The 27,409-nt window shown below is 35.1% G+C and overlaps 1 protein-coding gene across 2 annotated transcripts in view; it reads left to right on the top strand.

Annotated features, from left to right (window-relative positions):
• MYO6 (myosin VI) overlaps nt 1-27,409 on the top strand; it is a 99,048-nt gene that overhangs the window by 35,726 nt on the left and 35,913 nt on the right. For both annotated transcript variants that reach the window (XM_015621936.3, XM_033512950.1), the window contains exons 4-16: nt 863-936; nt 2,918-3,047; nt 4,058-4,163; nt 5,996-6,051; nt 8,254-8,351; nt 10,164-10,328; nt 14,105-14,185; nt 16,779-16,959; nt 19,085-19,229; nt 24,961-25,118; nt 25,644-25,735; nt 26,208-26,280; nt 27,134-27,261. In XM_015621936.3, coding sequence (XP_015477422.1) covers nt 863-936; nt 2,918-3,047; nt 4,058-4,163; nt 5,996-6,051; nt 8,254-8,351; nt 10,164-10,328; nt 14,105-14,185; nt 16,779-16,959; nt 19,085-19,229; nt 24,961-25,118; nt 25,644-25,735; nt 26,208-26,280; nt 27,134-27,261 — 1,487 coding nt within the window. The remainder of the gene's footprint in view (nt 1-862; nt 937-2,917; nt 3,048-4,057; nt 4,164-5,995; nt 6,052-8,253; nt 8,352-10,163; nt 10,329-14,104; nt 14,186-16,778; nt 16,960-19,084; nt 19,230-24,960; nt 25,119-25,643; nt 25,736-26,207; nt 26,281-27,133; nt 27,262-27,409) is intronic.

Raw genomic sequence — 27,409 nt, 5'->3', positions numbered from 1 at the left:
ACCACCTTGTAACATTTCAGCAGTTACAGAATGTTCTGATCTGGAAAAGACCCACAACGATCATTGAGTCCAGCTCTTAAATGAATAACAGCCCATACAGGGATCAAATCCACAACATTGGTCTTAGTAGCACCATGCTCTGACTAACTGAGCTAGTCTCAGGGTCAGGTGTTTTATGTTAAAAAATAAAAGAGGAAAATACAGCTAGTTTTTAGTGTGTTAGCATTTTTTTTTTCCCCTCTTAACAGTTTCTCTGAGGAGGGCTAGTACTCACAAAATTCAGAATTGAAGCAGGGAAGGCTGGGTTAGTGCCTGGTATAGTGATGCTGCTGTTGCTGCCTCCAGATCAAGATTAGATGTTTATATTCATCAATTCAAAAATCACCAGGAGCCAGCTGTTACTCCAAATGTCAGTTGGCTGGCATTACCCTGGGGACACTGTTGCTGAGATTGGAGAAGGGAGCTGGAAGGAAGGAAACAGTTGTTGGTAAGGGATTTTGTTAGGCACCAGTTTCTGCTCTTAGAGGCTGGTGTGAAGGCAGACGCACCGTGTTTGACTGACAGACTGGTAAAAGGAGCTACACTTAGCAGAGCCTGTATTTGAGGCTCCTGCAGTCTGACTCTTTGTTCAGTGGTTTTCTCTAACTCCAGTTGTACAGTTAAGAGCAGGTCTGTGGTTTTTAACATGTATATTGAGTCAGTACTCCTGCCTCAAGACAATGTAAAGAAATGATAGGATTAAACTGTAAACAAAGAGAGGGGAAGAAAATTCTCCTTAATTCAAGATTTAGTTTTTTGTCTGTACTTAAAGGTAGTCCTGAGCTCTTAATGGTATGTGATTTTTTTTTTTTTTTACTCGCAGGTTCCTTGATGTATTTAAATGAAGCCACTCTCCTTCACAATATCAAAGTTCGGTACAGTAAGGACAGAATTTACGTAAGTATTGTGTGTCATGAAAACCAGTCTAACAGAGATGTCCTTTCAAAAATTCACCAGGTGTTTACAGTTCTGTTTTCTTTCCTATAACAGAACTGCTAAGAAGGAAAAGTCGAGGTTGTAGGCCTATTTTTTTTGCCTTTTTTCCCCTTACATTATACTTTTAGATCAGAATCCCATTTGATTTTTAGCAGGCAGAGAAATAGGTTTTTATCTACGTGACTGTTCATGTGCAACCACAGCACAACTTTGTATCACAATTGTTCCTACAGGTAACTTATTTCATTGTTAACAAAGATGGTTTTCTTTCTTCATTATTTTTGAACGAAGCAAACAGGTGCCGTCTTTGACACCTCCTAGCTCAGATGTCCATCTTAATCTTTTATATTGCTATCAAATTGCCTAATTGTACTTAATGAATTCTGACTAAATTACATTTTGTCCTTGCCATCTGCCCAGACACTGACAGCTGTGAAACAGAAGATAAGAGTTTTCTTTCTTATTTTTTTTCCTAATACAAAGCTGGCTAGGGATAATACAAAACAGTTCTACATATTTTTAAGTGTCTGTGTTAAAATAATCAACTTTTAGCATGTATTGTAAGATTAATTTAGCTAAACCCTTTTATATAAATGTAAAAAAAAAAAAAAAGGCTATAATTGTATTCTTCTGTTGTAGTTAATTTACATAGCTTTAAATTTTTTATGTCTCAAGATCTTGTCCCAGCTTTAAAATAAATAAATAAATAAAAATGGCTGTTTGAATGATGTTCTGGAAAAATAATCCTTAAAGAAACCCAACCAAACAGTAAACCCCTCAAGGAAGTAGAATTCAGAATATGAACTAATCATGGGATAGGATAGTATTTTTGTTCATAAAGCCTTTCTTCAGTGTAAAAAAGTACTACTAATATGTTGTCCAGAACATGTATTTTCTGAAGAAAAGTTTATAATTTATGTACATTTCCCTTGTAAACAATTTTATGTCTTTATATATATATATATCTATCTGTATCTTTATCTTGTTATTAACAGGAAAATTAATATTAGTGCTTGCATCTCTTGAAGAAAAGTTTTTCTTCGGTGAAATAAGTGCTGAAAATAGAACTATCTAAGAAATACCATATATTGTGTGATCCAGCCGTCTATTAATGTATTACACAATAGAGTCCAAATTTCAGTTTCCTAGGGACATTTGCAGTAACAACAAAGCAAATGAGTTATTCAAACTGAAGATTTACCTCACTTTCTTCAGGTCTTTTCCTGCAAATCTGATTTTTAATTTGATTCTGACTTTTCTTCTTCCTGGTATGTAACCTGGAAATTATAACCAAACTATATGAGTTTCTTTCGGAAACATTAAAAACCCCCTCTCTTCAGTCTTCCTTGTCGTATGGAAAGGTAAAAAGCAGCCTTTGTCTGAGGTTCTTCTCAAATTCCTTTCTCTAGAACATTTGCATTCTGTATTTCTCTCTGTGGAAGCAACTATAGCTAATTTTCTTTTGGCTGAATGTTTTTATTGCCTGGCTTGAATGCATTCCCAGGCAGGATCCTGTCAGTCCTTCCTGCTGAGTTGCTTCCATTAGATACTGAAAAGCTATCCTCCTCACTGGAGGACAGTGTGTTATGCTATCCATGAGCTTAGTTTATTCGCTTTTGAGCAGGAGTTTTTGGCATCCCACCCTTGATCCAGTAATGCAGACAACAGGAAATAATTTAAAAGAAGATAGGGAGAAAGGTCAGATTCAGGACATACTCCACAGCTCGGTGGTTAGGAAATTTTCCCAGGATAATTTCACAGAAATGCTGAGAAGATAATTAAAGGAACTCTAAAAATATATTCTGTCTTGTATTTGCATTAGCTGGAGAGAATCATAAATGCAATTGTTATATGGAGGGTATCATCTGCAATAGTAATAGACAACTGCTGTTAACCACTTGGATACTGCCTAGTAATTTGCTGTTCATGGTTTTCTTCACAGACCTATGTAGCCAACATTCTTATTGCAGTGAATCCATACTTTGATATACCCAAGTTTTATTCTTCAGATACTATTAAAAAGTACCAGGGTAGATCGCTGGGAACATTGCCACCACATGTTTTTGCAATTGGTAGGTACTGAGCCTGTATTTGTCTCTTAAAAAACAAATATTGAATACTTCACAGTTTTCTGTAAATTGTTACCTGTAGCAGTAATTAGTTTATTTTGAACTATTATACAATAAAACTACTAATGGCTAAAATTGCAAATCTTCTTGTCTTTGAGATGCAGTTTGAAGAACTTGGAAATGTACAACTGTAACAACTCTGTTATGATTATTCTGCACTTCCAGTGTTTTAAGTTTAAGCAGTTTAAATATAATTTGCAATCATTTAAAAAAAAAAACAGACTAAAAAATAAATAAATTCAAATTTTATAAGTGAAAAAGGCGTAATAATGATCTGCTCTGCCTTTCAGTGTAGTAATTTTCTTTGCCTTATATTATACTGCCAGAGCACATACACTGTTTCCTTTTTACATGCTTGTGTTACAGACAGAAAGTACATTGAAATGTTATTTTTGGCTTAAGTCTGATTTCAATCACTTTTGAAAATAAAAAATAATTCTAAACTATAATCAAAAGTCTGACATGTTAAAAGTCTTCTTACTGTTTTGTATTTTATTTTGAAATCAAAAATACAATTACCTGGGGTTTTAGTACATATTGAATCATAAGAGAGATTTTTTCCAAATTTCCTCAGATGTTACTTGTTGCAAAGTAGAACCAAAAGTTTCCCTTTTAAAAATATATAAAATTGACATTGATTACTATTTTATAAATATGTGTAATTAAAAAGATTTAGTTCTAGATGGTTGGTTTTGTTTGATTCTGGATATAGCTGAGTAGGCCTTTGTTTGAGTTCTTGTCAGTGTTGAAAGAATTACAAAGAAATAATTATAGTATAAATTAAAGAGAAATAGAATTTAATTTAATAATTAAATTAATACATTCAACTGTAAAGGCTTAGTTTCTCTTCCTGAAAATGTTAAGTTTTAATTTTTTCATTGAAGCTTAACTTTATCCTTGGAATTCTGCTGAGTATTGATTTTTGTCATGTTAACTATATTCTTCTTTTTAAGCTGATAAAGCATTCCGTGACATGAAAGTGCTTAAGATGAGTCAATCCATCATAGTCTCTGGAGAATCAGGAGCTGGCAAGACAGAAAACACTAAATTTGTTTTGAGGTTTGTATGTTTGCACCAAAGTTAGTATGTGTTATCTCTTTTGTTTATGTAGTTGGTTGACATAGAGGCAGAGCTAACTAAAGTAATCAGTGGGCTTAAGATACAATTCAGTAAGATATGTATTAACTTCTGCATTCACTTTATTACAAGAAATTGAGTTAAAATTAAATGCTGTCATGATAATGTGCAGAAACAGCTACATACAGAAACTTTAACTCAATTGTTATGACATTATGTAGTTATTATGGTTTATGATGCACTCATTTTGGTACTGCACATGTGGTATTGTGGTTGATAAAAAAACATAAGTAGACATTTTAACTGTATCTCGCAAGACACTATTGGTTTTGCCATGAATGTGTATTTCTGTGTTTTCCCTTAGGTGTTTTTTTAGTTTCCTTGATTATCTTTTTAACTTGCATATACTTTACCCTAATTTGCTGAATAAGCCTCAATAGTGGCATTTATTTATTGATGTGCATATACAACCAGTACTTAATCAAGCGTATTAAACTATATGGAAGCCATATTACTGATATATATCAGCCTTGCTTCCATATCTCCATTATCTTTTAACAGCTTTTTATCCCTCTGAAACACTGTAACTGGAAAGAACTGCTCCATTAAATACACCTATGTCATAGGTGGCCCAATTATGCAGGGAAGCACAGTGCAGGCAGTGTAAATATGCTCCCTTGCCCCACCTTGGACTTGTTTTCCTTTATAAATATTTAATTCTCTTTTCCCTAACATCATGTATTTTCTAGTATTTCTCTACAGCAGAGGTATTATTTTCCACATGGCGTGAAGAATTATCACAGCCTGTCTGTCCTTCATACTGCTCTGCTCTGGGCAACCTTTCATAGATAGCTGTAAGAACTGCAAGGTGCATGTAAAGATTTTTTATAGGGGACATCCTGATTCTATTCCTGATAAGAGTAACAAAAAAGATAGCAGGCACTGGAAGAATATCTCACAAGAGATGCTCTTAAAGGAGATTGTTCTCCTCCTTCTCAGCAAGGGAAGAACTCATTACACAACAGGCGAATATCATTGCTGTTGCTTCTCCCCACCACCCTCCACCACAGAGTCCATGTACAAAACATAACAGAGTTCTAAAAGCTGGAAGATTTTACCCATGTGTGATTAGAAACTTAAAGGTACTAGTACAGCTCTTTTAGTGCTTCTGAAGTGTTTTGGAAGGTCCCATTTTCAAGAGCTGTTTTTAACTTGTCCCAGATTCACATGTGAATTTCCAGAAAGCATATGCTGTGAGCAGGGGAAAAAATCTAAAAAAACCTGGAACTTTGAAGCAAGTACATTGTGGTTTTACTTTCTAATTATTTCTTCAATTGCTAAATTGAATCTTGCATTAAATATACACCTGTAATTTCTTATCCTCACTATCTCCATGTGGATTTTTATTAACACTGATAGATTTGAATACAGAAACTGTATGGAGGGCAACAGTCTTAAATTCAGGAAATAGACATGAAACCTTACGTGTTTAATAAGATTATTAATAAATACAGATAATAAAGTAATAGTTTTTTTTCTATTAAACTGTTTTCAATTTTCATATGCATGTTGAAAAGAAATTTCTAGCAGGTCTTGGGGGAAGTGTGCAAGAACATTTTTGTTTTAACAAAGAAGAAAAGTTAAAAGTTTAAAGTAAAGTTTATTTCAAAGTGCATAGGTATTTGAAACTTAAAATCAGAATGTTTTCCCCATAGTAATTAGTTAGTATTTGTGCACAGCCATGTTAAACCCTGCTTAACTGAGGAAACCTGGCATGAGATGAATGATACTGATATTTTTATCTTGCATCACAGGTATTTGACAGAATCCTATGGAAGTGGCCAAGATATTGATGATAGAATTGTAGAAGGTATTGAAGTTTCTTTCATTTAACTGAAGGTTCCAAGGTTACTTTTTTTTTCAGAAATGTGACTCAATAGCAAGTGAATAAAAGCTAGCATAGAAATATTATCAGACTTTCTAGAGCATAAATTACAGGTAGTTGATCTTGATCCTAGGTTTTGAAACTTTTTTTTGTGATTTAATTTATTTTTATTTATTATAGTCTCATACAGTCATTTTATCTAGAAAATGTTTACTTGCATGTTTGAATTGCACTTTACACACATAATGTACTAGAAGTGATACCCAAAATGGAATTTTAAACGGAATAAAATCTGCAAGGACAAGATTGTTTGCTCATTACTATTTGTTCGTACCATGAAAATTTAACTCCCCCTCCTCACTATCAAGTTCTCAAAGTCAAATAAAGTAGGAAGTTCTTTTAAATTATGATTCTGGATCATTTTTCTGTTATATCATTTTTTGTCAGAAATCACATAATATAGAACAGCAGTTTGACTGTATCTATCTTTACAGTAGACTCCCAAACAAGATGAAGAGAGACTGTGTTGATCCTTCTCATTAAGCCTCTTTAATGTTGCATGTACTTTCTAACTGAACAGAGAATAGCTTTTTGAGAAAATAGAAGTATCTGAAAAAACCCCAACTTCAGCCAATCTAATAATTCCTCATACATCAGTTTTAGTCCTCTATAGCATAGAATAATTTATTTTTGAATTTCTTGACTCTGTGTCTTTTTCTTTAAAAAATATTTACTTTTGCTTTAAATTTTCCTGTTTTCAAATTTGAACCTCTTTTTCAAGAGGAGTACTGCAGGCTTTAATCTCTTGTTGCTCTTTGTCTGCTTCAACCAGTTCCTTAGTGAAATCCAGTGTGTGCTAAAGGAACTCAGAAAGTGAGCAAGAGTTGGATAATGCCTGATGCAAATTAATTGGTACTTGTAGATATTCCTCAAAGAGTTTGGGCTTTTTGATTTAGAACAGCATCTGATGCACAGATTCTGAAGGTTTTTAGGCATGATTTTAATGAATATGCTTGTGGTATATGTATTACTAGAGGAACCTTCAGCCTAGCTGGAAGAACTTGTGCAATTTGGTTTTATTAATTTTCTTTACTTTCTTTAAAACTTAGTATTACATAAAATACCCGAATAGTTATAAAGATCATGTAAGAAGTCAGATTTGCATTTTTATAGACTTCAGTTGTTAAAAAAATGAAAATACAGCCAAACCAAAAAAGTTAATTCTCATGTTCTATTACATGAGCCATTATCACACATATTTTATCCAAATATTGATGTCATTCCTTCATTCTTTAATTTTTGTAGGAGCAGATATTTAAATGGTTGTCAGTGGAGTTTTAAATCTGAGTTTCTGCTCACTTAGCTTCCAGGGCTTACTTTTAGCTAGAAGGCTTAAAATATCTTGCAGATATTTTTAGTGGTTTATTGTTAACGTGATTCAGTAAACTTATTTTGATCTTCAGAGCTAGTAAAATGCAGTCTTTTAGAGGCCTTCTACTTTGTAACTAATTAGCAGTTTCAAACTGCTTAAACTGTGTATGATGTTTCTGTGAGTGTGTATATATATATATATATGTAGATGAGAATTAGATTGCTTGCTGCCACTCTTTCTGTATGGGCTTTAACATGCTGAAAAGCAGCAGCCAGTAAAACATCAAATCAGTCAGTCACTTAATTGACCTAATTTGAAAGGGCACTGTTAAGTGGTTTTTGAAATCAACACGCTTTTCTAGTATTATATTTATTAATTTCTGAATCAGTCTAATACACTGCATTCATGACATTTAAGTGGCATTTTTGTCTGTGGAATAAGTGGGTAGTTTAGATTTCATGAATAATAAATAATTGGAAAGTGTCTTGTCTCATGTAATTTATGTACCAGTTATTTACCTACTTCCTGTAGAAGAACATCAGTGAATAATTTTTGGCATTTGTCTCTGAATTTCTTGCAGTATTGATTCAAGTACATTGCAGTGTTATGAGACACTTAAGCACTTAATTTTATGTTCCACCACAATATATCCAGTATAATTTGCAAAATATATTATTCCTAATAGGTAATATTTTTCCTTTGATTTTCAAACCTTATTCCAAATAAGTCTCCTGATTAATTATAATATATTTATTCTCTCTTTTTGGTAGTTTCTTGATTGAGTTTTAACTCTACAAAAATTTCTTTTTAAACAGCAAATCCCCTATTAGAAGCTTTTGGAAATGCAAAGACTGTTCGTAACAACAACAGCAGTCGATTTGGGAAATTTGTTGAAATTCACTTCAATGAAAAGGTACTGGAATTTTGTTACAGGTAACCAGTGGTGATTTTTTTGCCATATAATGGAATCACTTGGTTGGCAGAAGGCTGAACAGACCTACTAGTCTTGCAGCAAATAGCCACCATCCCACTTAACAGATTCAATTTGTATTGTGTCACCTTGAAAGAAAAACCAGAGCCGCACTGTACTGTATCATTACTGGAAGGCAGTAGCAAGTCAATAGGAAAATTACTTCCACCCTCAAAAGATTAAAAACGTGTCCCTTCATTGCATATGTGAGTCTTCTCATATGGAGACTAACTCACTTGTTGTTAGGTATTCATCCATTCCTTTAATGCTCAATTAAGTGTGAGTTGTGCATTAGACATAAATGTATTTCAACTTCAACTGAATTACTGTTTTTTTTATGTATTTGTATGAAATTTTGGGACCTCACATAGTAATTTGTGTGTGACAGAAGTCAAGGAATTGTTTTTTTGATAGAAATACTAGTCAACTGTGTATCATAAGAAATATTTTCTTTGTTCGGGTGTAGTTTTGTTTAGGTGGCATATGTTTACACACATTGCACAATTAAGGATGACTGTTTAGTTGGTATGTATGTCTGAGTTGAAGACTCCTGTTGATGTTCTCTGGAGATTGTTTCCTCATCTTTCTGACTGAGGACAGACCAACTGCAAGAATATTTCTTTTCCTGCAGACTTAAAGCTCATTATCTAGTCTTGAGCTTGCGGTCTTTTCCTAAGTTTTCATCACTTGGTTTGTAATTTAACTTCAGAGCTTTTGTTAATAGTTTAGATAGTAAATTACTAAATTCCTTTCTGAGTAGAGTACTTTATCTGTTGGTCTGGTTCATCTTAATAAAGTTACTGAGAGATCAAAATTTTTACTTAAAATGATGGATTCATGTCAAGACTTACATGGTGTTTCAGTTTAATTACTTAAGCTGAGGCAAATAGCTCTCTGAGTATCTTCAGAAACTGCTTCAAAGCTTGTTTCAGCTTTCTGTTGCAAGATCAGCCTGCTTACTTGAGCCCCTTTTTTACAAGATATCACATATCACTTCGTGGTCAGCTTCTTAGGTCTGGTTTCTCAAAGTGATATGAGTACAGATTTGAGACCTCCTCCGTAAGGGAACGATTGCATAACTGCAATCAAGTTTGTCAGTCAGTCAATCCTTCATAGTTCCTGTAATGGCCATTAAGTTCAGGAATTTTCTTGCTATTAAGATTTCTCTAGGCATGGAGGAATTTTATCGTAGGCCAGATAACAAAGTGCTATCAAAAATCTGTGTCAGAATACCTTCGCAATAAAGAAGTGCAAGTGTTGGAAATAAAATGTTGTGTCATAACTAATTTGCCTAAGATGTTGTCCAAATATGTACTCTATAAATTTAACCCCTCCTTTTATTTTACAAGAGTCTCAGTGAAATGCAGCTAAAGAAGGTTCTAATAGCACTATCATTGAAAAAGTGTAAGGATGGCTGTAGCAACGCTCTTTGCTGTAACTCCTGAGGTTCTGTTATGAATTTCTTATTTTTGGGGTAAAGAAAATCCTTAAGAAGAGTGTATGTATCTACAATACATGAGCTGGGAAGAGAAATAATGGTAAAGGCAATAGTTTCTTTTTCTAGGCTTAATATATATTAGGTATAGACAATGCGTTTTTTTTCTAGGGTTAATATGTATTAGGTATAGATAGATTTTAATCTTTGGAGCAGTTTCTATTGAGTGCATCATGATCAGTCAAAACTAAATTGAAAACCTGAATCTCAAATAATGTAACAAATATTCAGATAATCAGAAAAATATTTCTTCTTCCTAGAATTCGGTGGTTGGTGGATTTGTGTCACACTATCTTCTGGAGAAATCTAGGATCTGTGTGCAAGGGAAAGAAGAGAGGAATTACCATATCTTTTACAGGCTTTGTGCTGGTGCTCCAGAAGACATTAGGGAAAAGCTGTATCTAAGCTCTCCTGACAACTTTAGGGTGAGTATCAGAGTCAGTATCTGTCTTAAAACCGAGGAACCTGTGCTTTTCCAGAAAATGTACTGTTGTATTCCCAGCTGTTAGTAATATTATGGGCTCTTCTAGAGTTGTAAAGTGTGAATTTCTTCAGTGCAAATCTCCTGGTCAGTTTGCTTGTGTTCTGTCATTTGTTTCCATCTCTCACCATTTCTTGCCTTATATTTGGCTTGGAAAATCATGGATGGGGAATTTTGTGTATTCCTAAAATATGCAGACCAAATCTCTTGGGTTTTGAAGGGTTTTGTAGTACAACAACATGGAATTAAAAGGACATAAGCTAAATTACTGTCATCCTTTTAGACTTACTTGATCTCAAACGAGATGAGAAGCACTGCAAACAAAGAATTAAGTTACTGTGCTGACTGTTTTCTTTGTTAGTTGATCTTCCTACTTGGATTTCTAAATAAAACTTGGACTGTGCTTATCTGTTGCTTTCCCTTTTGCACTCTGTTCCATCAAAATTCAGCAGAGGGCTAGAAGCTTTAAATACACAAATGTCCTACCAGTTTTGTGCAAAGCAGGGGTTGGACAGTGTCGTGGTTTAATACTGAAGAGCACCCAACACCATTTATATTTGTAAAATGTGGAGCTATTTTTCAAAACTTTCTTCTTTACTCTGCAGTTACTCTGTGCAGTATTCTCTTGTACGTTTTAGAGCTAAAATGTTGAACAGAATTTCAATTATGTTTTTATTGTGCAGCCACTTTTCCATTAAATTTTATTTCTTGAAATTAATTGATTTTTCTTTCTAGAATATGTTGCCTACCTGCTCTTGGGGATTTTTTTTAAATCAAGAATTCTGCTCATGAGAGCACCTAAGGTTGTAGATGTCAGGGTCAAACTTAAAACCTTCTTAAAATCAGGCTGGTGCAGGACAGTACTTAACTGTAAAAGCTTGAGTTATTTTACAGAGGACACTTTCTTGCATATTTCATGTATAAAGAGTTTATAGCTACACCAGCCTTATCACACCTTTTTTTTAACTTTTACTAAGATTGTAGCAGGCACTTTAATTTCCATTAAGGATTTTATTGCTTTGCCATTAGTTACTGTTTGAATTCTGAGTTCCTTGCATGTGAAAGGTCCACTTTGCATGTTAAATGAAAAAAAATTAAATTTAAATTAAATTTAAAAAAATTTAACACAGTTTTTTGTTGCCCTTAAATAGATTATCTTTAATTAAAAATCAAACAAACAAAACCCTAGGATAATTTTCATCTTTCTAAGCTTGTAAATGAATAGAAATATTCCTAAAGTTAATTGCCCATATTGCACTAAATTTTCATCAAGTTTTAATTTTTAGGAAAACAAAACTGTAAAAGATCAAATTTCCTCCTAAATTTGCATTTCTTTTGTCAAGATGATTTTTGTATTCTTTATTCTCATTTGCTACTTCAGTTTTCATCATAAAATGATTTTGAATAAGCACACTTGTGTCACTTTTTTTTTTAACTGTGCTTAGGTGACTGCATGTCTGGTTCAGAATTCATAGAAATACCATCTTTCAAGCTTCTGCTAATAGACTGTGATATTACATAAGGCAAAGTTTGATGATTGTTCAGTATTTTCCTATCAGTACTATTTTTTTACAAGGAATATATTAATAAAAGAACTAAAACTCTAAAATTGGTTTAGAGAAGCTCATCCCTTAAGTCACAGTTTTACATTGGCTCTCTTGTGCCCCTTGTCTTGAGCCTTATGGTTTATCGAGTCAATATGGCCTCCAAATTAGGGCCAGCTTGTGTTCTAAGACTCAAGCCTGGTTTCCTTAAAGTACACTTTGTTGGAAATAGCACCATCTCAAATTTATTGTGGTTTTTTTTTTGTTTTGTTTTGTTTTTCAAAGGAAAAAAACAGTATTAAAAGATAAGGCATAATTTAATTCTCTTTACTACTTGCTTCCCTTTGACTTACGTGATCCCTTGGAATCTCCTCCCCATCCATTTGACCATCATGGCATAGGGACACATTGCTCTGGGCATGTAAACCAAGACACTGCATTGGCTGCACCTGCCTGACCTGTCTTCTGGATTGCAGCAACTCTTACGGCTATTACCTCTGTATTAATTCCTCCTCACTCTGCAGGTTCCTTGGGGAAGTGAGAATTTACTTGGCCAAGGATTATGCAAATAGCCCTGCAGTTCTGCAGGTTTCTTACACACCCATTCTCCAGCACAACCCACATGAAAGCATGCAGTCCTGGGTGTTCGTGTTTTAGATTGCCCTGCAGAAATTTTCAGAAATTCAAGGTCATGAGGAAAGCCTCTGCTGAACCTTTTAGGTCTTTGTGCCTTGGATTGAATCACATGTCTGTGAAAGTAAAGCTACACAGTAAATCTGTACCTGAAGTAATTCTGTACCTGAAGAACAACAGATGGGACGAGAAGCTGAACTTCTTTCACATCTAAATTTCAGGAAGAGAAGTCAGATTACCTTATGTTTGGGTCACTAAAGTTACAATGGTGTGCTGTACTACACTTAAAGCAAACAACCATACAAACCAAACCCCAAGTCTAATGGTATTTACATGTACTGTATGATAACCTGAAACTGTGTGTTCTTTTAAAAGTATAATTTCTCCCTAATTTAATATATAAATTTATTCAAGGTTTTAGCTTTCAAATGACAGCCATTATCTTGTGATTAAATGTCTTTTATGTAGGTTATCATTTATTACCATGCTGGTTCATGTTCTCAACTTGTCAGATAAGTTTCCACACTCTCTTTTTGAAAACTATGACCTTTCTCAGTTCCCATCCCCAGTTTCTGGGATTGTGTTACTAATGCTGTAATACAGGGATATATTGTGTTTAAAATACGCTGTGCTTTGCATTCTTATTGGCTGATAAAGAAAACTTTAAACACCAAGCTAGCTTTGAACAGTTGTCACTTTGTTTTAATACTAAATTTGTCACCAGTTTTTCTTCTGCTGTTAGAAATGTTTCAAATAATATTTTGGGATTTTGGAATTTTGCATGTAAATTTTAATCAGAGAGAAGAATTGTCTGTGTTCACCTATTAGAAAACATCTTTGTTCCATCAAAGAGCAAAGAATCAGTTCACTTCCTTCAGACAAAGGGCTCTGTCCAAGCTTTTGGACAGAGTTCTTACACTCAGCTGAACAAATCAGAAGGAAAAAGCTGGCGATCCCATTTTGCTGGAAGCAACAGTAATTATTTAAATCTAAACTCAGTCTGATTTACCCAACAGTAAATCTGAGATTACCATACAACATGAGGGGGCTATCAGAAGCCAGGTTCTAAATAAGGCTTCTGCTTAGACCATGCTAAATATTCTTCAAGCTTTTAAATACACTGTCTCCTACTACCCATAGAAATATTTGGTGAGGAAAAATTAGTAGTTTCATATTATATGTAGGCCAGAAAATTAATGCTTTTGGTTCCTATTTTGGTTGTCTTTTCTGTAATCCTGGACTCCTTGAATAGGTTTAATAGAATCAAATAGTAAGAAAATATTATGTGACTTAATGAATATCCCATTGTGTCAAAAAGTATTTTAGCTGTCAAAATCAAAAAACTTTGAAAAGAAGTTTGGTACTGTTGCAGTTCTTTAATTTTGTAGATGTAAGTAAACACATTTTTAAGGAATGAATTATGAGCATTTTCCATGTTGTTTGTATCAAGTTGAATCACGCCATGTAGGGCAAGCCTTAAATAAAAGCATGTTTTCCTTACTTCTATCTTTGAGTATGTATTTCCACTTTGTTATTGTTACAGTATTTAAATCGAGGCTGTACCAGATTCTTCGCTAACAAAGAAACAGACAAGCAGATTTTGCAAAATCGCAAGAGTCCTGAGGTAGGTTTTTATCTTCAGTTAGTTTATATTGTTAAGTAATGGAGATAGAGTTGAAAGTGATGACGATTTTACAGTGTGGAATGAAATGTTCATTTTACACATCTTTATAGGTGTAAGAGGGTACTCTCAAAGCTGCTGAATTTGGAACTCTGCTTTGGAGTTTAGTCCTAGAAATACATTTTAACATGCATCGTAAAATCCCAAATGGAACAGTGTATATAAAATGGTTTCCTCTTCATTCTTACAATAATGTAACACTTAATAATGCAGTTTATCTTCTGTGGAAAACAAAAATCTAATACTTTTGTAATTTTCTTTTTAAAATCTTAAAAGGGACCTAGAGATAGGTGAGAAGCAATGTTTTTTCTGGAGCCATTTTTACTACCTGGAGTTTTGTAATGATGCTCCAAGCTGTTCTATAAATCAGTAGTGCAGCCTCACTTCTAGCTATGACTATATTCTCCTCCTCAGTGAACTTTAAAGGTTTTTGTTTTCCCCTTGCTATTAACTTCTAGTTATGCTAGAGCATTGCATTTCCTGGATGAAAGTCTGAAGTTTCAAAACATTTATATCTTCTTGCTCCATCTATGTTTATGATTTTTAGAATTGGAATTACCAGAATTTGTAGCACTTAAACCTTTGAGCTGTTCACATGAGGATACTAAAGAATTTGTTCTGAATTAATAGTATATATGAATTGGAAGTTGTTAAAACACTAATTAAACTTCTACTTTTCTCCAATAAAATTTTCATCTACTCATACTTAAAGTATGAAATTCACATTTGTGTAGCTGGAGGATATTTCAAATATTAATCAAATCAATATTTGTGATTCAGTAGCAGGGTAAGCTGCACATATATCTGACAAAAATAACTTTACTTGAGAGCCTCTTTCCATCAAGTGGCCATGCCATCTCTTTCATAACTTGGTCTTGAAGTTCAAGAGAGACTGTATAGATAGTTCCATTGCTCAAGTCAACGTTGTCAAGTCTACCCCATGATTTCTAGTGGTTGTATTATTGTAACACTGAGCATGTAGTCGGGACTTCAGTTGTGAAATGTAGGCTTTTTTCTATAATGAGGGATGGTGGAGAGGCAGATACAAAAATACTTGCTTGACATCACTGTGAGGCAGAAAGCTGGTAGATACTCCATTCTTGTCAAGCATATAGGCTAGCATTGGGGAATTTTGCCTCAAATTACCCAGTTTTCCTTTCAAGAAGAATTGTAGTGAGTAGGTATAGAGTATCAACATTCACTTATTTTTGCTACTGGAAGGTGAACCTGTTCAATCTTCTGTTATTGATGTGATTTACAGGTGGGTGTTGTCATAAAACTTGTCCTCTGATGGACTTGAACTAAGAGAAGACTTGATTTGAAATAAGTGTTTGTCTAAGTTAAAACATACTCAGAGAACTGTTCTAAAAATTTATATAAGATATGAAGTAGCACAACATATATCATAATACTTATATGTAACTGCCATGTCTGTTTGAAGGCTCAATAAAAGATCAAAGTTAAATGATATTTAAACCTAGTATAGCTGTTTAAACAGGAAATATATTGCCTTGTTCAGGTTTTTAAATTAGAAATTTAGTATTTGCTCTGTCATTTTATAAAAAATATTAAGACTGTATATTTGAATAAAAGTAGCTGGAATAGTCAATTAATACTTCAATTATTTTTGTGTTTTCCTTATCAGGAAGATGAGGTGATCATTTTACATAATTAACATGTAGTTTAATGTTATTGATGTGCCTACATGTTGTGTGAAGTGAATTTTTCAGATGCATGTGGTGTTTTGTTTTGATAAAAATCGTGTTAGCTTATTTGATATTAACAAGGCTATTAATTATTCTTTTTAATTGAAAACATTTAAACATAAGTGTAAAAATGTAGCTCAGTCTGTGCATGTTCATGTAGTTTATTGATTGCATGCAGATGTGTTACTTTCTACTATTCAAACTGGTTTATAGCTAAAATAGCTTTCAATTTATTTAAATCAGAACAATCAGAATAATGTTAAATTAGTATTTCAGAACATTTTGAATATTCTTTTAACCCACAGACCAGTGCAAACAACTTTTCTCTTTCTTAATTACCAGCAAAAGTCAACTAGTATATTTCTCTAAATAAATCTGTTTAGAATAGGGATAACTCTCCTGGTTCTGATGTGTCCTATACTCCTATCCTTCTGTCGTCCTATTGCAAGGACCTGCATCTTCTTTCAGCTGCCTGGGGCTAGAAGGACTCCTTTGTATTAAATACTCCAATAGCTCCCTTAGCCAAAGTCTTCCTCCCCCCTGCTCACTATCTCATACTCCTCTGTCCTTAGCAGTCATATTCTCTAGCTTCTGCTTCCTGAAGATAGTTTGAAGTTGGCTTTAAAATTTAAGTTTGAAGATCGTGCTTCCAAGTATCAACAATTTAAAATAAAGTAAGGTTCTTACAAAGCCTATGAAGAACTCGAATCTCTACTTAGTTTGGCATGGTTTTGTATGCTTTTTGTTATGACTTATTCTTGACTGGAAATATTTGCTTACATTTACTTTAAAGCACTTACATAGAATTGTTGGTTTTTCTTGTTTTATAGTATCTTAAAGAAGGTTCCTTGAAGGATCCATTGTTAGATGATCATGGAGATTTCAACAGAATGTGCACAGCAATGAAAAAGATTGGACTGGATGATGAGGAAAAACTTGACCTTTTTAGAGTAGTGGCTGGTGTACTTCATCTTGGAAATATTGATTTTGAGGAAGCTGGGAGTACTTCAGGTTAGATGAAATATAAATTGTTTTTTGTAAAAATACTGAAAATGCCTCTTGATTAGAGATGGTTCCTTTCCATGTGAATTACTGATTTTGGCAGCTTCTTTGTGTTCATGGGTAATTCAGTCTTAATTCACCCCATTTTGAAGTCAAGTTTACCTGTTTGTGTTGGAGTTGTACTTCTTTACTTGCTTTTAAAGCAGATAGGCTTGCATTGAAATTGTTTAAGAGCTTGTTCAGTGAAAAGTTTGATAAAAAGAAAAGAGCCATTTTGTGTCATAAAACAATACTTGTATTTTAACAATAGCTTTAAAGTCCAAGTTCTCGCTAATGCCACAAAAATATCTTGAAATTAGTGATTAGCAATTCCACCTGTAGGGAAAGGCATTATGTCCTTTGGCTTCCAAAAATAACATCATAGTATTTTGAGAGGTGAAGACAAAAAAGTTACAGCAAAAACTTAGGTAAGTATAACTTCCTAATTTTAAGATGTTGCTCACTAGATGAAGCAGTACAAGTGTAGTTGGGACTTAATTGCAGAATATGAATGAAGGTTGATGACGGAGAGTTAATGATTTGGGAATTGTCTGTAATACCTTACTACTGAAATCAGCCTCTTTATATTGAGAACTGCTGTCCATATATTCCTGAAGGTCTGATTCCTCTGGGTCTGGATATACTACAAATACAATTGTAGTAGAAAACATTTAAGTATGTAGGTCTATCTTGAGTTGCAAGATAGAGTGAAATTGTTTTCCCCTGCCCCTACTTTTCAAGTATGTATTGCTGTTGGTGCAATTGTTTGGAAGAGCAGACCAAAGACCATTTTAAAAGGTGCTCTGAATGATGAATTAAATGAGTTCTAACTTTACAGGTTCTCTAGCTCTTGACCCCAAGTACAGAATCAGCACAGAATGTACAAAACATTCTGTTCAGAAGAGATCATGGGTGGGCTCTAGTACCGTGTGTCAAATCAGGGCCAGTGCTGAATTCAGACTGGGTAGCTTAGGGTTGGCACAGAGGTGGGTTTTTTTTGGTTGGTTTTTTTGTTTTTTATTTTTTTTTTTTACTCTCCCTCTGCTCTGTAGGTCAAATCAGAACCTCCCCAATGTCAGTTCATGCTGCATCTTCATGAATATAACTGAAATGACCATGATTAATGAGAATCAATCTGGGAAGATGCAGGTGTAGAGATGAGTAGTGGATTTGTGTATCTCAAAACAGTGAGCTTCCCAGAGAGCTTCCCTGTTTGCGCCTTTTGGGAGTTGTGACTTAGGCATTGACAAGGTGGAACAGTGAAAGAGGCATAAATGTGGGATTGAGAAGGAAATGAACAAGAGTGGGAACCACAGATGGTAAGGAGAGTCAGGGTTTATAGAAGGGAACATCATAAGGGAACTTACATCCCCTAAATACTCAAATTCAGGCCCATTTTTTTCTGGAATAAATTATTGAACTTCTAAAATGTAAGTGAACTTCTAAAATGTAAGTGAATGTATTGAACTTCTAAATTCCTAATACATGTTTTGTTCTTTCCTCACCTTGTATATCTTCACACAGAGTGTGCATTTGAACTGCTCCAGGCAGTCTCTTACCAGAGACCCTCTGAATTTCTGTTGCTGGTCTACTGGGAGCAACAGGAGATATATGTAAATAAGTGTTAGATTCGACTGAAGTGGGTGGTGTTCCAGTTTGAGATCTCTGCTGGCCGAGGCAGGTGCAGAGCAGCAGGGAGTGCACCGTCGGCTGTTTATCTGGGACATCTAGAGCCTTATCTCAAAAATCCAAGTGCCGGGAGTCTGCCCTGTCAGGCACTTCTGCTGCATAGCGAGGGAGCCTGGAGGATTACAGAAACATCCAAGTTCAAAAGTTTTAAGTCATTAGACTTAGTTTGTAGGGGCTACCACTTTTGCATTTTGGGATAGTTCTTCCCTGCAAGCAGCCTGGGCAATGTTGTAGAAATGCAGAATTTCATGCATCGTTTTTGTGCGGGGCGCTATTTTTATGTTTGTTTGGAGGGGGTTCCCCGGGTTCTGAGGTCTCTGACTGTCCGCACTGAAGTGCTAGGAGGTGGTTTCCAGAGGCAAAGGTCAATTCCCTGACGGCTGCTGCTGCCGGTGTGTGTCCGCAGGGGGCTGCACGCCGCGCGCGCGGAGCCAGGCGGCGCTGGAGCGCTGCGCGGCCCTGCTGGGCCTGGACGAGGACGACCTGCGCGGGAGCCTCACGTCGCGCGTCATGCTCACCACGGCAGGGGGCGCCAAGGGCACGGTCATCAAGTGAGTGGCGGCAGCCGCGGCGTGAGGGGCCGGGGCGTGAGGGGCCGCCCGCCGGCACCATCGGCCCCGGCTCCCGCTTAACCAGCTGCAGGGCCGAGCGCGACTGTCTAAAGCGCTTCTTTTCATGGTTTACCAAGCACAGGTACACCCTCCTGGTCCTGCAAAAATCGGAGTGCTGAAGGCTAGCGGGCTTACAGTTCTAGGCGCTTTGAATAAGTAACTCTTGTGCTGTATACAATCTCATGGGTCACTGAGTACGCTGTGTGGCCAAAGAAAGTATAGCAGCCAGCCAGTTAAATTCACAGCCTGCACAGCAGATTTGATACCCTAGAAGATTTATCAGAAGTACTCTATCAAGGAATGTTATTCTGGTACCTAAAGTCCTTCAGAAGACACTTGAATCTTTGTCATGAGAAGTGCACAATGCTCCCGTGAGTGCTGCCTTGTAATATTTAGGGCTGGCATGCTTCAATTAGAGGGCAGTTATCCACCCTCCTTAATGTCTGAGTAATCAGTGTCCTTGTGTTTGTCATATTTAATTCTTCTGAAATCAAGTTTTGACTTTAAAAACATCCCCGCAAATGATAATCTGGAAGTGTGCTGCTTTTTGCTGTGTTTGGTAAACACACATTTAATCTTGACTGTTAATAATGTTTAAAAAAAAAAATAATCCAAAAACAGATAGAAAGTGTGCTATTTTGTTTTTTTCTGTTTGCTTTTTCCTGAAGCTATTATCAAGGTAACTTCCTAGCTACAGGAGCAAGATAGTGATTTCTTTCTGTATGCACATGGAGAAGGAAGAAGGGCAAAGAACATGTATAAATATGGTATACCAGTGATAACATTTCAAAACCATGAAATTTATGACTCTTGCAAAACTGTGTTTTATGAAAATGACAATACACTTAGCTTTTATTTCTGAAAATCCTCTAGCTTCCACCACAAATTTTCTCTTGCTGAGACTGATCCTAGCATGCAAGCTGTCAGGAATACTAGCTAAGATGCCTGCAACTGAATTGTGTTTTTTAACATTTAGTTTTCTATGATGAGCTGTTTCTGGAGTTCAACGAAACATCACATCAAAAACTGAACTTTTTTTCCAGACTAAGCAGTTTTGAGCACATTGAAAATAAATCTCAGTGTTCAGTTAAATGTATCAATCTTTTAATTAGGAAGCTAATGAACATTCACTCCTTGGAAGAAGCATGAGTGTTTTTTATTGACTTATGGAAACAAGGAGATTGTTTTAGTGAATTGGACCACATTCCACCAAAAGTTTAGTATATGACACTCATCAGTATTAATGGGATTTATTTCAGTTCCTTGCATATTTTGTCTTTTGAAATTCATTACAGAAATTATTATTATTATTATTATTGTTATCATCATCATCATTACTATTAGAAAAGTTCTAAATCACTGAGAAACGGTAAGTAATGTTGAGGGGAGTGGGGGAGGGTGATGTGTTACTCTGCATTCAGTTAAAAGCTCAAGATCTACAGTTTATAGTTGTGTATTCAGTAGTCCATTTCTGGAGAGTAAATTCTTGTCTCCCTGCCCAGTGTAAATTCCTCTTCTCCCCCACCAGTTACTGGAAACTTGGGACTTTGAGTTATCATCTTGCTGCCTTATCAGATGATATGGAGTGTGATAAGTAATTTTTCCCCTTCATTACAAGCTTAATGTGTAGGAAGATGTTGGTCGTGCAGGAAAAAGTGTCTCCAGTGGAAAATATTGACCAAGAATTTGCTATTTGCTCTTTCCCAGACCATGTCTAAATTGACAGCAAAATCTTTGATATATTCATCCAGGAGAAGCTTTATCAGTGTTGTGGATAACACTGGATTAGAAAATTATATATTATACAGTACAGATGACACTCATAGTAGTGCATGGAAATATGAACATTGCAGGTTTTGAAAGTCAGTAGCATTTTTACTTAATTCAGGTTGGGCTGCACAATAATTGCTGATCTTTCTCTGTTGGCTTACTGCTTACCTGGTTATTTCCCATCTTGATTTTTTTATTTTTTAATTCTCCTCAGCTTACCACCACTTTCATTTACTTATATCTTGTGGATTTTTTACATTTTGAATTTTTTAAAAGCAATTTTATATGCTAATCTTGTTACCAAGATTCTCTGCTTTCTTAATTGAGTATTATTAGAGCCCATTTTTTGAGAATACCATCAATTTCAGTTTCCTGTTAAGTGATAATGTTAAATGGAAGCTGAAGGGCTTTGAACAAATCATATCCATGTCAGATTCAGATGGCACCCCACTGGAAATGCTCTCAGTGAACTGCCGATTCAGATTCTGAGAATAGATTTGTTTTGGCTGTTGTACATGTAACACATACATAAGGCTTGTCTGTTTATTTTCCTTTTGAGAATGTTTGGTGGGACATATCAAGCTACGACCATTATGAGGCTCACCATGTCATCATTCCCTTTACACTGTCAAGGAAGGTTTCTTAATTTTTGTTACAGCTTTGAGTTAACTCTGGATTAAAACTGTAAAGATTTTCTGGTCAGCAGATTTATCCTGATAAGCCTGGAGCATTATTAGCATTGTGCAGTTTCAAAAGTCTGCAAACACAAGGAGCTATGTTTTTATGCCAGCAGATCTTACTTCTCCTGTGTTTTATTTTGGGGGTGTCAAAAATGAGTTCAGCAGACTCCTCACAACATCTCAATGATGAATGCATTAAGCCTCTCTTGCGAGCATTTTCTAATCTTGTGCATCTAAAAGCAAACATACTCTAATACACCAATATCATCTTCTCACATGGCATGTACAAGGGAAGTGAATTGGATTATTTTAGTTATTTGTTACATAGACACCATTTTTTCTGTGGTAGTGTGGTTTAGAAACTACTTGACTGCTATCAGTATTAGAGTTTTGACAAGTACATTAGTGGTGTGGTTTTTTGGTTTAGGTTTTTTTGTTTTTTTTTTTTTTTTCTAGCAACCCAAAGAGCTGGTCATTTCTCTCTCTCTTAGGGACCTTTTGTGTGCAAGTAGATCATGTGAGTCCTAATAGGTCACAGTGAATAAATAGCTCTGCTGAAATCACTGTGCTCAGAGTATAACAAAGGCTTTGTTCTGCTGGGCACAGAGGAGCCAACAAGGAACAGTAGGAGGGTAATGCTAAATGCAACCTCTCTGAATTTTATTAAATACTCATGTGTACTGAACTGCCTGGGGGACTTGACAGCTGCACTACATCTATCTGTCCTTGTCTCCCAAAACCCCATAATAATTACCTTGTTGGATGATGTTTTTGCCATCCATCTGAAGTGTGTTTACAGAGAGGAATAATGTGTTAGGATTCAAAATCTGGTGCTTCTCTTAGACTGTAAATGTGCTACTGTGCTTCTCTCTTGCTCAATTTCTTCCTTTCCAAGAAGACTTCCACAGAGGACTCCATCCATCATCACAAACCACATTATTTTACAGGGTGAAAAAATATTAACTTGAATCACTCCAGGTACTCCAGTTTCTTTTGCAGTACATTTTCTACCAAATTGCATTTTTTTAGTGATGCCTGAAGCATCCACTGGAAAAACTTTTTCAAAAAATACTTTATTACATTATTTTGAACTTCAGCTTTTCTCAGATTACAAATGTGCTGCTTATATTCTTTTATTATGTGGGGTATTTAACTAGGTAAGGTTGTTTCATCCACACTACTTATGAACCAATAACCATATTGGATGACAGTAATTGATGGATATCACTTCACCTGCTCTCTGACTCAGCTGTCAATCATGAGCAAATTATATATGCTTTTAATTGAAAAGTTAATTTGTTCTGGAGTACATTTGGGAACTGCATGGAGTTGTCCACAGGCTAAATCTATCCCATCTTCCCCTTGGTCTCAAACTCTAGATCAATGGAAACCTTGCTGAAGAAGTTGGCATGAAGACCAACAAGGGTTTTTCTTTCAGCTGTACCAAAGAGCTTAGAATTTGGAGAATTTTTTCTTTACTCCATTCAAGTAGCTGATAAATGGAGGAGAGGGAAAGAAGGAGAAGTGGAGGAAGGAAAATTTGTTATTTCCTGTTCAGGCAAGAAATGAGAAAGAAAGAGATCAGTTTGTCTTTGTGTGGATCAAAGAAAGGAAGAGCTGAGGGAAAGCAAGTTTGCTAGAAGAAAGCTACTTGTTCTGAATGTCAGTTTTGTGATGGGGCTCTTGTGTATTTACTGTTTAAGTGAACTTTCAGCATTATTTTTTTAAGTTCTGAACTGTTTTTTTAAAGTGTTTTTTAAGGTCTGAAATTCAGTTGTGCAAAATGCATTGCAGGGTTACATTTTCTTTCTGTGTGTGTTTGCTGCATACCATGAAATTTAACAAGTGTTTGTTCAGTTTTTAGAATTGTACTTAATAGTGGCAGAATTTGCTATTTTGAAAACTAGGAACATTTTATAAATATCTGCTCTAGAAGTACAACTATTTGTCATGTAGTTTAAAAAAGTAAGTGAAAAACATAAATGATTTTAATGTATTGTATTATGTAATAGGTCTGCAGCTGACAGGAATTAGTATTCTGATCTCTTAAACGTATCAGAATAGAATACAAACGTACCTTGCTTCTATTTATAAGCTGAGATTTCTGCCAGTACTCATTACCTTAAGATAGATACTTAGTGGAAGGCAAGATTGTGTGTTAAAGCTAATTACTATCAAATGTAATGTAGCTGCAAGTGTCCTTTGGGAATGGAGACTCTTGTTCTGTGCCTTACCAGTCACAGTAGAAAGTGATCACCACCACTCTCATGATTCTGCATCAAAAGTGTTATCCTTGAAATTATTATTTATTTTTTAAAAAATTATTACTTAGTTTAGTTCTTATGAATTCTGGGAAGTGAAGGAAATTATGCAATATGGGTAAGCTGTTGTTGTGGTTTAACTCCAGCTGGCAACTCAGCCCCTCATAGGGACTCACTTACTCCCTGCCAGTGGGGTGGGGAATGGTAAAAACAAGAAAACACATGGGTTGAGATAAAGACAGTTTAAGAGGTAAAGCAAAAACTGCACATGCAAGCAAAGCAAAACCAGGAATTCATTCTCCACTTCCCATTGGAAGGTCAGTGTTCAGCTCCCCAAGATAGCAGGACTTCTTTAAGTGTAGTGGTCACTTGGGAAGACAGAATTTCAAACTCATAGCACCATTTCCCTATTCTTCTTCTTCCTCTTGCTTTTATTGCTGAGCATGTTGCCATATGATAGAGAATATCCCTTTGGTCAGTTGGGGCCAGCTGTCCCAGCTTTGTTCCCTCTCAGCTTCTTGTTCACTCTCAGCCTCCTCACTGGTGTGATGGGGTGAGGAGCAGAAAAGATGTCAGAGCAAAAACTAAATATAAGGCTTTATTCTAACAAAACAAGTCATAAATAAGTAGTTGAAATATTTTTTGTAGATGGTGATGTATATATTTCAAATATCTTCTCTGGAAATTGTCAGTAGGGTTTCTAATTATCCAATAAACAATTAGGAAATCATCTGAATCTCATTTCTACTGATGGTAGCAAAACATTATTATTTTTTACAGGTAAGATAGTCTTAACTTGGCAAGATTGTTTGTTTCCTGCTTTGGCTTAGACACCAGGGATTTCTTTTTTTTACGTCCTAAATGGTGGTATTGGAAAGGATGTTTTTAAGTTTAGAGTCTAGTCTCAGCATTTCACAGTAAGGAATTCTGAAAAATAAGATCTGTATCTTGTTTTATTAGGGTACCCTTGAAAGTGGAACAAGCAAACAATGCTCGTGATGCCTTGGCTAAAACCGTGTATAGTCATCTGTTTGATCATGTAGTGAAAAGGGTAAACCAGTGTTTTCCGTTTGAAACTTCTTCTTTCTTCATTGGAGTTCTAGATATAGCTGGTTTTGGTAAGTATATTTTAAATAATTTCTAGCTGCCACTTTTTCCCACCAAAGATTCAATAACAAATACTGTAATGAAGAGTGGGAGGGTTTCCTGTTTGGTGTCAATGGTTATTATGAAAGCTTTTGCCATCTATGGCTCAGTGAAATTCAAAACAGGGCATGTTTTGTGATGTGCTCTAGTCCTGGCAAGGTTGTCCAGGGAAACAGCCTTTGGTTTTCAGGTCTTTAGAGATTTGATATCTTGTGCCAGCCTGTTGTATCGTAGATGCATGAGAATGTATTGGTACAAATTCACCATATGGCAGCATCTGGCTTTGGTTTGCTGCCAACTGTCTGTCAGTTGCTGCAGTGTTTTTAGATGCCTTGTGTACAACATGGAAATCTGTAAAATACATCATTTTGCTGAAGGAAATGATTATGGATGTGGGTGCATCTTTAAATATTAGCACTGTCAGGCTTCTCTTGTTTACTATTTAATATAAACTCTTGGAACACTTTTATCATGAAAGTTTAACTTCTGTCTTTCAGAGTACTTTGAACACAACAGTTTTGAACAATTCTGTATAAACTACTGTAATGAAAAACTGCAGCAATTTTTTAATGAAAGAATTCTGAAAGAGGTATGATATATTTAATGTTATATTTGAGGATTTAGTTTTTTACTGTTATAGTTGAGGAATTTTTTTTTTCTGAAGAGATATTTAAAGTAGCACTGCTTTTCATAAGATTAAACATTATGTTTGAATAAAAAAGAAATCCAGTTGGCATACTGTTTCTTTCCATATTATGTGACATCTGGTTGTATCAGAAAAGAATGTGGATTTTTGAAAACCAGCAGTGAGGTATCCAGAGATTGGATAATCGCTAATACCTGATGGAAATATTCAGTTGAACAGGCTTATCATTAAGGTGCTAATGCTGGAATATATTAAGCTGTATAAGGGAATTCTGAAATACGTATTGATTTATGCTATATTTTTAAAAATTAATTAATGTTTATTAAAATTTTTTTTTTTTTTCTTGATCAGTAAAAAAAAAAATAAATTAAGAGTGGTGATTTCTCTTTTCAATTACTTTTTTTTGTAACTTAAGGAACAAGAACTTTACCAGAAAGAAGGCCTGGGGGTTAATGAAGTTCGTTATGTAGATAATCAGGACTGTATAGGTATGTACTTCTTGAATTGTCAAGCTTTTTGTTACTGTTACGGGGAAAAAAGCTTCAAGCAGAAGAGGAAAAATATGCATAGCACTAGTAATTATATGGTTTTATATATAGCCTCATTCACTTCACAATCTTAAGAATTCATAGGCATTGCTGCAGTTACAAGCATGAGCAGTTTCATCCTTCCCACAGGAAAAAAGTAAAAATTCCTCTTACAAGCGCAGTTTCATAGAGAATGGAAAAAAGTTGCAAAACTGTGAGTTTGTGTCTAATAGTTTCAAGAGCAAGAATTTCTGTGTCAGTTTTCGAGGGCTTTGGTATACATATGTGAGAGGTCAAGGCAATGCAGTTGTGAAACCACCACTGTATGCTCAAGTCTGGTCTGCCTTTCCTAAAACAAATTCCTCTTTCTCACTGGATCCATTATTAAATGGAAATATTAACCTTTTAGTTTTGATGTGTGATGAAATGTGGATGAAAAGCTTAAAAATCTCCCCCAGCAATTGAAGCAATTATTGCATAAAGACCTATGATCATACTATAAGAAGATTTGGGCGCCTTTTGGATGACTAATTTCATCTTGAGACCAAGAGTTGAAATCAAATAATTGGTTCATGATCTTTTTCTCTCATGTTCCACAAGAGTTAGAACTTCTAGATTTGATGGATGTCCTATACATACCTATACAAATTAAGATATATAGAATTGATTTGCCGTGACTTTCTGTATTTTGTTTAATGGCTTTCCATAGGTACTTTTGTGGAGAATCAGATCAGTATTTAGATGTGTAATAATGTTCAGTGGTGATATGAGTTGATATATTCAATTTTTGTAAATATATGTTTTTTATTAATAGATTTGATTGAAGCAAAATTAGTAGGTGTACTGGATATTTTGGATGAAGAAAACCGTCTTCCCCAACCAAGTGACCAGCATTTTACTTCAGTTGTGCATCAGAAACACAAGGACCATTTCAGGCTCTCAGTAGGTTTATTTCTGTTGTCTATCTTCTTGTAATGAAACAAGTTCTTGGAACAGTTGATAGTAACACTTCAATTTAATGAAAATCTTTCGTAAGAAATCTCATACCACTCAGTCTGCACAGTCTGTACCTCTTTGTTAAGGACAGGTT

This window comes from Parus major, chromosome 3 (genome assembly GCF_001522545.3).
Source record: "Parus major isolate Abel chromosome 3, Parus_major1.1, whole genome shotgun sequence".
In the NCBI taxonomy this organism is placed as follows: Eukaryota; Metazoa; Chordata; class Aves; order Passeriformes; family Paridae; genus Parus; species Parus major.
The sequence above is the reverse complement of the archived record's forward strand: the minus strand, read 5'-3'. Positions and strand labels throughout refer to the sequence as shown.